This window comes from Salvelinus sp. IW2-2015, linkage group LG6.1 (genome assembly GCF_002910315.2).
Source record: "Salvelinus sp. IW2-2015 linkage group LG6.1, ASM291031v2, whole genome shotgun sequence".
NCBI lineage: Eukaryota > Metazoa > Chordata > Actinopteri > Salmoniformes > Salmonidae > Salvelinus > Salvelinus sp. IW2-2015.
This window is the reverse complement of record NC_036845.1, coordinates 16031094-16044342: the sequence shown is the minus strand read 5'-3', so window position 1 is coordinate 16044342 and position 13249 is coordinate 16031094. Positions and strand designations below refer to the sequence as shown.

General features: G+C 41.6%; 1 protein-coding gene across 1 annotated transcript in view; it reads left to right on the top strand.

The window, feature by feature from the left end:
• Nucleotides 1-13249, top strand: part of LOC111965204 (glutamate receptor ionotropic, kainate 3-like) — a 108288-nt gene that overhangs the window by 63070 nt on the left and 31969 nt on the right. The window contains 7 exon segments of the mRNA XM_070444036.1: nt 182-363; nt 3938-3975; nt 3977-3989; nt 7104-7274; nt 8273-8416; nt 9362-9469; nt 12260-12373. Of these exon segments, the coding sequence (XP_070300137.1) occupies nt 182-363; nt 3938-3975; nt 3977-3989; nt 7104-7274; nt 8273-8416; nt 9362-9469; nt 12260-12373 (770 nt within the window).

Sequence of the window (13249 nt, the reverse complement as noted above, 5' to 3'; positions counted from 1 at the left end):
TTTGTAATACTCTACAGTGTATACTTTTGTCTGGTAAATGTTATATGTGGAACATCAACCACCAAACAACACTTTACGAGAAGCAAAATATTAATTTTGTTAAATGTTTTAGATATGTGTGTGTTGACAGTTGAATGATGTTGTGCGTGGCTGTTAGCTTTCTGATGTTTGTTTCCTAAAGGTCTTATTAGACTGCAGGAACTGATAATGGCCCCCTCCAGGTATAACATCAGGCTAAAGATTCGCCAGCTCCCTTTTGACGGTGAGGACACCAGGCCTCTCCTCAAGGAGATGAAGAGAGGACGGGAGTTTCGCATTATCTTCGACTGCAGCCACGAAATGGCTGCACAGATCCTTAAACAGGTGAGAGCCTCACTGGCACTGTTCAGAGGTGACATAATTTAACTGATCGACACTATAGACAATATCAAATTCATATTCTGCGTTGACATATAGTTGAAGTCGGAAGTTTACATACACCTTAGCCAAATACATTTAAATTCTGTTTCACAATTCCTGACATTTAATCCGAGTAAAAATGCCATGTTATCACCACTTTATTTTAAGAATGTGAAATGTCAGAATAATAGTAGAGAGAATGATTTATTTCAGCTTTTATTTMTTTCATCACATTCCCAGTGGGTCAGATGTTTACATACTCAATTAGTATTTGGTAGCATTGCCTTTAWATTGTTTAACTTTGGTCAAACGTTTCGGGTAGCCTTCCACAAGCTTTCCACAATAAGTTGGTGAATTTTGGCCCATTCCTCCTGACAGAGCTGGTGGGTGTAACTGAGTCAGGTTTGTAGGCCTCCATGCTCGCACACGTCTTTTCAGTTCTGCCCACAAATTTCCTGTGGTGAGGTCAGGGCTTTGTGATGGCCACTCCAATACCTTGACTTTGTTGTCCTTAAGCCATTTTGCCTCAACTTTGGAAGTATGCTTGGGGTCATTGTCCATTTGGAAGACCCATTTGCGACCAAGCTTTAACTTCCTGACTGATGTCTTGAGATGTTGCTTCAATATATCCACATAATTTTTCTACCTCATGATGCCATCTATTTTGTGAAGTGCACCAGTCCTCCTGCAGCAAAGCACCCCCACAACATGATGCTGTCACCCCGTGCTTCACAGTTGGGATGGTGTTCTTTGGCTTGCAAGCCTCCCTTTTTTCCTCCAAACACTACGATGGTCATCTTGGCAAAACAGTTCTATTTTTGTTTCATCAGACCAGTGGACCTTTCTCCAAAAAGTACGATATTTGTCCCCATGTGCAGTTGCAAACCGTAGTCTGGCTTTTTTATGGCGGGTTTGGAGCAGTGGCTTCTTCCTTGCTGAGCGGCCTTTCAGGTATGTCAATATAGACTCGTTTTACTGTGGATATAGATACTTTGTTACCTTTTTCCTCCAGCATCTACACAAGGTTCTTTGCTGTTGTTCTGGGATTGATTTGCACTTTTCGCACCAAAGTACGTTCATCTCTAGGAGACAGAACGCGTCTCCTTCCTGAGCGGTATGACGGCTGTGTGGTCCCATGGTGTTTATACTTGCGTACTATTGTTTGTACAGATGAATATGGTACCTTCTGGTGTTTGGAAATTGCTCCCAAGGATGAACTAGACTTGTGGAGGTCTACAGTTTTTTTKGGAGGTCTTTGTCTGATTTCTTTAGACTTTCCCATGATGTCAAGCAAAGAGGCACTGAGTTTGAAGGTAGGCCTTGAAATACATCCACAGGTGCACCTCCAATTGACACAAATTATGTCAATTAGCCTATCAGAAGCTTCTAAAGCCGTGWCATCCTTTTCTGTAATTTTCCAAACTGTTTAAAGGCACAGTCAACTTAGTGGATGTAAACCTCTGACCCACTAGAATTGTGATACAGTGAAGTGAAATAATCTGTCTGCATACAATTGTTGGAAAAATTACTTGTGTCATGCAGAAAGTAGATGTCCTGCCCGACTTGCCAAAACTATAGTTTGTTAACAAGAAATTTGTGGAGTGGTTGAAAAACTAGTTTTAATGACTCCAACCTAAGTGTGTGTACATTTCCGACTTCAACTGTACATTCTGGAATTGGTCTTATATTATTATAAAGTTGTCTTACAAAAAAATTGTTCTGCTTTGAGTCATTCTGAAACTTTTTGGAAAACATTATTGCAACAGTGTCAAAACTGAGTAATGTATATCTGTTTTTCAAAGCCAATATTATGTGTTTTGCTGTGCTTATTTTGCCATGATATTTATTGTCTTTTACACTACAGATGAAATGCTGTTATGTGATGTTCTGACCCACACAGCAGGACCACTCTTTGTTGATTTTAATATTGATATTGAAGCACATACTGTGGTTTCTGATGAAAATTGCTGAATTTGGCTCATGTATCTTCCGCTGTAATCTGCATACAGTGGTTACAGATGCATATCAGAACAATAAACTGCTAAATATAAACCATCACAGATTTGTCGCTTACAGTATGTGGTGAGGATACAGAATGTAATCCAAATTCATTTTAACATAAGTAGTTCAGTTTACGTTTGATGTTATAAAAATGTGTTGATGGTTGAAACAGAATAATATATTCAAAAGATTGCTGGCCTTATACGTCATACCCCTTCTGTTAGATATGACTCTTCTGAGGACGAAGAGATGTTCAGCAACTCTAGTTAGGGTAATGGAGGTTTACGTCAAAAATGTATCTTGTATTTTTAAACCCTCTTTAAAATTAGACATGTATAACACTACGTTTGAACTTTAATATGGAGTTTGCTGATAGTCCCTGGCCTCCCCACAATGCCCTGCTTTATACCTATCTGTCTGCACTCTGCAGCCTGTCTGCTGTTCTCACCTTAAAGCAACCTCCCCTCGTCAGTTCATATCCCCCCTCCAGGTGTAGAGAAAATACATGGAAAACATGGCAGGACCAGACCTTCTGTCTGGACCTGTCCCAGAGCTATATCCCAGGTGTCTCTTAAAAAGCGATGACCCTTTAGCGACGGTTCCATCCCAGAAGCACTTTTTGTCACGTTTCTTTAAGTGGTTTGGCCACCGGGGGAGAGAGGGACAGATGGAGGCCAATGAAATGAGGTTGATGAGGATGTAGTAGAGTCAGGCGAGGGACCCAAAACGCACACATCTTAATGTGACTTTGAAAGTTGCAGGTTATATATTTTAAAAATCATACGCTCTTTATACTCCCAGCCATTTAATGAACATTTAATTTGGGCGCTATAATTTCCATAGGCTGGCATTCATCCAACAATAATGTCATGCGTTGGAAATATTTTTTATTTTCTGACATCTTATAGTATTGATAGTGTCATAAATTGTATTTGTAGTCGGTAGGTGCGTTAAATGGAGAAGAGACTTCCACTTCCAAAAAACACAGCAACTTATTTGCATTACCTTGGGTATTCTTCACAACAGATGGTACAATTAAACAGGAAGTACTGCCGCCATGGGAACGTAGAACATTCGAATGTAGATTGAGTGAAATAAGTGGTGGTCGTGATATGGGGATGGTGCAATAGGAGGAACAGATTACTGCTCAATTCTTTGATTGAAGGCCTCCTTTCTCCAGGGAGGGAGTCCCGTGATCAGAGCAATTGCAAACCCTTTAAATGCATGGTGTTGAAAAAGCCCTCAGGCAGCGTGGAATCACAACTTGCTTTTACTTTATTATCCAAGGGTCACATTTGCGCCATATTTTCAACAAAAACAGCATCACGAACTTGGCAACGACGACACACAGCGATGGTCAATACACTCATTAAGACCTGTGGCTTTCCATTGCTCCTAAACAGCATCAATGGCGTTCGCCGTTTGTTTGCCATTGTTTGTTTTGACTGTGGATATTGATTGCAAATTACCCCAGCGTGACACAGTGACCTTCTTCATTGTCTTGTCTCTCCAACCCCCCCCCCCCCCCCCCCTACAGGCCCAGACGATGGGAATGATGACAGAGTACTACCACTATCTTCACCACTCTGGTAATTTACATTGCTTGCTAATGCAAATTGAGTCACATTTTTCCCCATCTCCCCACCATTAGATTTTCTTTGATGAATGCTGCTTAATTGCCGATGGGGGTTTGGATCCGGTCCACAATACCAATTTGGTTTGACTAACTGGCAGCGTAATGGAGTCTTCAATAATTTGCCACCTGTAAACACTTCTCTCGCCGTTAAAGTCAACAGAAGTCTTTGAAAAGGTAGCACAAAGGCAACAGATTGGAAGTAGATGATGGAGAATGTTGCTTGAGAGTTTGATAGAGGAAACATATTCATGCAGATAACCTACAATAAATCTTGAGGGAAGGTAGATTACTGATTAGGCCTATTGTGTAATATGTCAGATTATTTTGGACATTATCCCCCATTGTGAGACATATTGAAKGAACACTAACACGTCAGTGTTTTGACTGTAGAACATGCACAAACAGCTTTCAGGTAGTGCAGCAGTGTCCTTTCCACCCTTTTCAGTGCTGTAGTCTAATGGCCCCTTTTAAGCTACATGTCATTTTGTTCAGAATAAGCACAGGTGTTTTMCATTTACATTTCTTTGGAGTCACACCACAATTTGAGTAAGACTTTGGCTCAGGACATTTTGTTCAAGGGTTATACTGTATATGCACATTCTGTGTCCTTTCATCAACAAACTATTCACAGTTCCACCTTGAATATCCYCTACTGCCATATTGAAATTGGAGGACGTCAGAAACACTAACTCACAATACAGAAACACATTACTAGGAGGCGACGACCTCCCTCGGGTGTGTTATTGTGTYCTGTGCCCAGTCTGTTCACTGCTCCCAGTAGAGTACAAGGCTGGGCAGCACAGATTTAATCTTTCTGTCTGGTGACAAAAGGACAGGGCAGGATTAATACAGTGGTCCCCATGGTGATGGTGTTGATGGTGCTGTATGTGTTCCTATTGGACAGAACTCTCTTTATTTCTCTCTCTCTCTCGCTATCTGTCTCTATCTCTCTCACACACTCACACGCTCGCAAACACTCACTCATACTGGGGATCAGGAGGATGGGGGCTAGACAGACCCTAGCATGATGGACTTGGCCAGTCTGTTGTGATAATACAATGTGGCATACAGGGCCAGGCATGTCACGTGTCATCTTGGCATTGTTCTGCCGTGCGTCGTCATTTGTGTAGGCCTATCACAACAAACATTTTAACAGTACCCAAAGCTGTCCCTGTCACACTGTATAGGTCTCAACCAAGCAGGAGAGAAACTGGTTGAGTTATTGATGGTTGAGTACATCTGATATGATATAAAATATACAGACACACATTTTAGTTGATCTATTTTACATTTCTCAAAACATAGGATTTATTAATGGAATGATATGGGACCGCTAGATCCATCTAGAGCAGTAATACACTGTCATACTGACGGTCATGCCATTTCAAAGATTATACCTGCCTGATTATACCTGAAATGATGAATACATCTATGGCATATAGGGCAACAATATTCCCCTCGATAATATTCAGTGATAATGTTCATGTTTATCATCCTGGGTGAGGGGAACACCAAATGATTAGAGCGTGAACAGGTAATACCAGATTGGCAGCAGGGTAATATAGCAGCAGCCTTGTCCTCTGAAATGAGGCTGTCATGGCTTCAGCCCTTTACACCCTACAGGGTTATCTCCAAGAATCTGTGCTGAGAACTTTATGTTTCCCACCTTCCTGCATTAGTGTATTGTCAGTGATATGGAGCATTTTGACGGTACAGAGGCACAGAATGTGTGGTACTGTATATAGTCTAATGTTGATTGACAAATGCAGAATTTTCCCAGTCAAGTAATTGAATTCAAAGATTACTGCAACTCTCATAAATGGTGCATGTTTAGTTTGAATCCATTACCTGATGGTATTTTATACTTTGCAATGGTTGACATTGCCCTCAACAACTCACAGTCTTCGAATGGCTGTTTGAATGTGTGCTTGAGTTATAAAATAATTTACAACATCACAATTTCTTGTCAAAACATTATTTTTAAGGAACTTGTATGCTTCGCAATAAACCTGGTGCACATAACCTGAAGAAAATGGTTTCCCACAAATGGCATTTAGTACGACAGGGACTTTTTAAAAATTGTGCCATATGAACCCTACTGCTTGTGGAGAGAAAAAAATAAAAAAATTCTGTATCTGGAGGCAAGCGGTCTTCAGCGTGTGTCTTACACGCTCCCGTTCCCCCAGCACTAACACCACAGGGTGCTAATGAAATATCTATTATGTTCCTGCAAATGTCTTTTCCGAGGCCCCGTGGCACATTCCAACATGATATGTGTCGACATGTGACTTCACACTTGAGCCGGGATGGCTGCCCTAGAAATTACAGTTGCTCAGAGAAATCTGTGTTTGCTTATGGGTTGCGGAGGGACTGTAGCGGCTGCATTATTAATTGGATCCAGCAGATGAAGTGGTTCCCCTTTTAGGCGATGAACGTCGTCTGCCTCATTTACTCAGGGAATATTTAGGATGAGCCACAGCGGCAGAACACAGGGTAAAAGGTCATGCCTTCAGGTTTTACTTCTGCACAACAACCAGCCAACACAAAGCTTTGAGACATGATAAAGGAGTCAAAGCACAGTTTTACCTGGTCCCTCTGTATCATGGTAATTCGCATTAAAGGGTTTTGTTTATACTTGCAGTTGGGGTTGGGTATAATCATGAAGGTTCAGGTTGAATTACATTGGAGGAAGKCAATTTGAAATGCCATGTTAAGGTCAAACATTCAACATGGTTTCCATCTAGTAGTTTAAGTGAACCTACCTACTGTACCATACCAAAATGCCTTTGTGAATGAGGATTAGTGAATGGCTTTAACCACACTGAGAGAGACTGACACCAACACCTTGTGTTTGGCTTCATTGACTGAGGCACACACTACACTTGAAACACCATACCCTTATCCTCCAGACGGCTCAAAGCTCAATCCTTTCTTTCACTTTAATACATCTCCCATTTACCCCCCTCTCTATCCTCTCTTCTCGAACAGTAACAACGAGGCCCCAATCCCAGCCGTCCGAAGCTAAACAAGATCATCTACTCTTTGTTTCATCCCTCTCTTTCTGAAGGACCTCATGGCTATCGACCTGGAGCCCTACCGTTTCTGTGGCGTCAACATGACCGGCTTCCGCATCCTCAACGTGGACAACCCTCAGGTGGCGTCCATCGTTGAGAAGTGGTCCCAAGAGAGGCAGATACCTCCCAAGCCCGACTCGGGTCTCCTGGAGGGGATCATGACGGTATGCTTTTGGTCTTCTGTTGTGGAACTCTGAGGCTGATAGTATGCTAAAATCAGCATGAAAGACATCATATTGATATCTATATACCAGCCATGCTCTCATAATTGTCTTTCACCAGCCCTGCTCTCAAAATTGTATGTCATTAACAACATTTCTGAAGAACATGCATAGAACATTATATTCCAATCTGTCGTATTACCACTATATTACCACTTAGTAACAGTATTACTACTATTACTACTACTGCTATGTACCACCAATGATGCTAATAATAATGACAATGGTGATACTTTTGGGACCTATTATCATCATGAAGTCAGATAAGAAGCGCTTGGAAGCAGGATGTTCACAGTCTACTAAATTCTGAACTAATTCATTCAATGTATTCAGGGGAGCTCAAAATCATTCTCAAATCCCATCACAATGGTCTAAATCCAATAATCGCAAATCCCATCCCTGATATTCCAATAAAGCCTCCTTTTACGCTCTAACTTAATAAGCGAGCGTCGCTAATGGAAGATAAAGAGTTATACATGCGYGTGGTATATTCAATATGAATATTAGATTGTTGCAATCCCTCACTGTTTGTTTATCTATTAATGGATTTGACTGGGGTTCAGATACACGGCACTCTCACAGGTCTCATTATTTCTGTATGGAGAAGGAGGGGTTTTATGGAAAGGAGTGCGCTCGCTTCGTGTAGTATGCACTTTTAATTGCTCCCGGAACTCCGTAAGAGATAGAATCTAGGTGACACAAACATCAAGGTAGGCTGCCTTTAATTTCGTCTTACTCGCCTGGAAAGCTTCATATACATATTTACAAAAGGAATTGAGCTCACTTTCTGGGGCATGCTATCTGGAAAATAAGAAACGTCTGAGCACTTTGATTTCCCTTTGTTAGCTTTCTCTCAAACACTTTTGCTGCTACTGGTGCAAAGGGAGTGGACTCCCCTTGTCCACAGCCGTCAGCTGAAATAATGTCCCCATTTATTCCAGACAGATGCTGCTCTGACGTACGACGCGGTCCACATCGTGTCCGTCTCCTACCAGCACGCACCACAGATGACGGTCAACTCGCTGCAGTGCCACCGCCACAARCCATGGAGGTTCGGCGGACGCTTTATGAACTTCATCAAAGAGGTGATGCTGAGCGTTTTGTTTTCATTTGATGTTGATGTTTGATCTTGTGTGCGGCGTCCRTATTAGGAGATTGTGGATGCCGTACTGTTTGTCTCGGAATCCATTCGACAAATGCAATTACATTTGGAGAAGAAGGAAACTTTGTGTAATCACGGAACATACATTTTACAGACAGAAGCAATGTTATCTGGGTAAATMTCTTATTCATGGATAGTGTCTCAAAGTAATGAACTACTCAAAGCTGTGTTAATGTAATCTCTCCAGCTAAATTCCCTGTATTCATAACCTATTTACAGATGGCAAAACTCACAGTGAGTCATTGTGTCCTATTTTTACTGAAAAGGGAAACTGGTGCGCCCTTCTGTGCACTGTTCACAGTAAGACTGTTTGAAACAGGCGAGTCGTATAATCAGCTCTTGTTTCATTTCACAAGAGAGTGTGTGATGACTGACTCAGAATAGTCAGATTAAGGCTGTAGAACATGATGCCATTGTGACACGGCACCTAGTGTACCGAACATCACAAGGCCAGAGCCCAGAGTATAAGTGAGGGGAATGTGTTAGCTCCATAGCTTCATCAGTAGCTCYATCATTGCCAGGGGTAACAGACACATCTCTGTGAGCGCGGAGAAACAGGAGGAGGGCTCTGGTGGGAGGGAGGGAGGGGGGAATATCAGTCGATCATAATGATGGGCAGTTATGTGTTTTTTTTCTCCCTTGTGTGGAAACAAGTGAAGGACATGGTCTTTAATTAACACTGTGGTCTGGGAGAAAATGTGTCTGAGGCGTTGGGATGTGAAATGTAATTAAAAATGAAATGCAGCCCGGTGTGTGTGTGTGTGTGTGTGTATGTGTGTGTGGCCTCGGTGTTTGTTTTTACATGTGTGCGTACTCACATGCTTTAATGAATGAGTGTTAATTTGCGGTCGTGTGTATTTCTCTGCAGTCTCACTGGGAAGGCCTGACGGGGAGGCTGTCGTTCAACAGGACCAGTGGCCTCCGCACAGACTTTGACCTGGAYATCATCAGCCTGAAAGAGGAGGGCCTGGAGAAGGTAACACACCTCATTCCCGACCACAATGTTTTCAACTATCAAACTAACCACACTTTAAAGAAGTTTAGTGTTACGTAATAGTTTCGCTTTTCACTCAGTCTGAGGACATAAGACATGAATGGAAATGTAAAATACATACAACAACAAAAAATACAACAATAACCCCAGGTGATTTTACACCTACACAGATTTATTTATCATCTCCACAATATACTATACTCTCTTTCTCTCTTAGGACATAACATTTGTTTTGCATATCCCCTGTTAAATCGTCTCGAGTGAAAATCTGAAATCCATTCCAGTTTTCTTCTTTAATATGGAACAAATAATGCACAACGGTCTCCAATTGACAGTATCATTTACCTCCTAACAAGGAAGCCAATGGGCTGTTCAAACATAAGCATACGTTAATGGCTCATAAAGCAAATTGGATGAGGGAAGACATTAAAGTGTTAATTGCAAGTCTCAAATGGTAATTCGAGTTGTTGCCCGAAATGCAGTTTGCTAATGAGGTGTATAAACCTCACTGTTTAACCCACAAAATAAAGTCAAAAGTTGGTAATGAAGAAGGATAATAATAACTTCCTGTGTTATTTTAAAAGGCAGAGTAGCACCCTGCGGACTATAACTGCTTTGTGGTGATATGGGTTAGTCATGCATTATGGAAACATTAACTTGAGATAAGTGCCATTATGACTTCCTCAAGCRCTCCCGTATGGCAGAGCCTGTATGAGCCTGTATAATAGCTAGGACATGTCAGCTCAGAATATCACTGCAGCTCCAGGCTGGAACAACCACAATGCGCCAARCTATTTCCGTATCTCATTCTTCTGCTGTGCTGGGTCTACTGTTCTATTTGCACATCTTTAGTGTGCTAAAACCAGCATGAAATACATGCTATATAGGCCTACTGTGTTTTTCTACATCCCTGGTCTCAAGCTTGTTACTTATCCCACAGTACTCAATGGATTGCAGGATTTTGTCTCTTTATATCTGTGGAATCGGCTTTTGCTAACTGTTCYAGCCAGTAAAGATAGCGACTTTTAGGCCTAATCTGCCCTAATTGAATATTAGCCCGAGTTTGAGCTCATACTGGAATTAGGAGAGGTTTCCAGTCGGAGTGGAAAATTCACTGACATTAAAATAAAAGAGGGAAGAAAAAAAGTCAGAAGCTCTCTTTTCCCTGTAGTGGCACGAGTAAATAACTTCTGAATTGCTTCATTGGCTATACACATTTAATGAATTGAGTTAATTGGCCACAATTAGTAAGACTAGGCTGGCATGCAGAGTGGAAGACATGGGTATTTTTTAAAGCAGCTCTTCTCTTCAGTTGCATAGTCCTTTTTGGGGGGACTGTTTCACACAAGCTGTAACTAATATGCTTTTCAAATTCGAGCATATGCTCCTCAGTGGATCAGACAGAAGGACTTTATCAGGTGTTTTTCACGCTGGCTGCGATGCAGCGCGTTTGTGTACCTTTTAAACGGATCCACCTCGAGTGCCAGCCAGCCCTGTGAATATTAAATGGCACTTTGGTAGTTACGCATGAAGGAGAAAGAGAAGAGGATGGGAAGGAGGAGAGTAGGGAAAGCGAGTGACTGCGAAGTAGACATGCAAAATTAGATCGTTGCCGACAGTCTACAGGACTGACTATTTTTCTGGTAATGATATGTTCCAGAGTTGTCACGACAGTATGGAAGGGGCTTTTTTTTGCCCAGAAGGCGCTACTCTAGTGCAACTCCTTGTATTTGCTCTGATCTTTTGGTATTTATCTTCGTGAGATTACTCAGAGCAGAACTTCTCTGCCAGCATTATCAAGCTTTTATATTTCCATTGCAGAGACAACCCCATGCTGGTCTTTCTTTTCAAAATGAATTGTAGGATTWGTGTTTTGCTACGTTCCTAAGGGCACAAAACTGCAAAGATACCAGACCTGAAATAACCATATGATAATTGCGCTAGGATGCTTATCTAGTTTGCTATTTTTAATGCTCTGGTTTCTGTATGTGTTTTAACCACTGAAAGGAGTAGATTATGAAGCCTAAATGGAAGACATTGATCAGGAAATTATATTTGATTGCTCTCCCACTTTTCTCTCACACATACTACACAGAAACTAACAACCCATCTTCTTTTCCTACATTCAGAAAAGTGCTCCAATTACCTATTGTGTTTGTTATCAGAGAAGCGTTGCAAGTGAAAAKAATGTTTGTTGTAGGAGTTCGACAAGGCTGTGCTCCCTCTTCATTTCAACTATTCAGAAGCTATGATATTCACAAGGTATTGGTATTTTTAGAACAAGGCCAACAGAAGGGGTGACAGGTGACAGTTTGGAGAGTCTGATATCTTTTGATACGCTAAAGTTGCAGAACACAACACAATGTTTTCGTGTTAATCTTAGAGACTACTACTGAATTAATGTTGTTTAAATTCGATTACATTTTAGACAAATTTCAMATTTTTGCATATTATTTATGTACAAAACCGTAACACCAGGACGAAGTGAAACATATCCATCATAATTCCATCATTYCCAACAGAACGATTTGATTTCYTAGACTTCTCTCTCCTACAATGTCAATTCATTTAGAACCTGCCTCCACATCCCACCACCACCTCTCCCAATAACCTCATGGCGTATAGTGTGTCCAGAGGTGACACAGCCAATCAGCTAATGGAAATGTGTCCCGGTGGGCGCTATTGCAGCAAGGCTTGTGGGAAGTCAGGGTCATGAGTTGCCGCAGTAGAAAGGTGAAGTCGAACTCTTACACGCTTTTCATCTTCCCACAGGTGGGGAAGTGGAGTGCGTCCGGAGGTCTCAACATCACCGAGTTACCCAAGCGGAAAGGGATGAACATCACAGACTCACTGGCCAACCGTTCCCTGGTCATCACCACCATCCTGGTAGGTTAGCTGACTTTGATCAGCCCTTCGTGAAAGCTCTCTCTCTCTCTCTGAGATTTGAGCTTTTCTGCTTGACAAGCTACTCAAAACATTACCTTAGGAGATGGTACTTTATATATCAGTGTCTTATTATTCACTATTTTACAGGGAAACCAATTWTCCCTTGCGAGTTATGTATAATTTACATTTGGAAAAATAACATCTTTAAACATGGTCCATGTTATAAGGTTGAAAAAGCATGTTTGGCATTGAGGCCCTCTCCGCTACCACCACTCAGACGGGGAAATCAGAGATATCTGTCAAATTAATCACAGTGAATTAACTGAACACCACCTGGAATTTACTTCGCCAATCTGAATCCAGTTTGGATTGTCTAGGGATGTACTGTAGAGCATCATTATGTCACATTAAGATCACCATGGGGATGTGAGGCACTAGCAGTGCAAGGAGCCTGTAGAGAAGAAGACAGGGAGCCACACTGGACCAGTCTATAAAATATCCATTAATTACATGTTAGGAAATAAACAAGTGTTCTCTCCCACCAGCTTTCCACATTCATTCGCAGATCGTCTATTGTGTATTCATACGCCTGTGAACTGGGAGGTTAGAGGGTCTTTGTGGAGCTATCACCGAGGTGCTGACAATGAACATCCCCCACGAGCTTATTCTGGACGGACACACAAGTTATCAACAATGATAAACACTCTCATTAAGCCTCGATTGGAGCGGAAGGCTGTAATTATGACCGAGTGAGGTTTAGAAGAGATATAATCAGTGCCTTCTGGTGCTAACCATGGGGAGTAGCAACTTCAATCACAAAGACAAGAAATAGAACCAAAAAACAGGTGTTGTTTAGAGCTGCAGCCAAAAATAAAT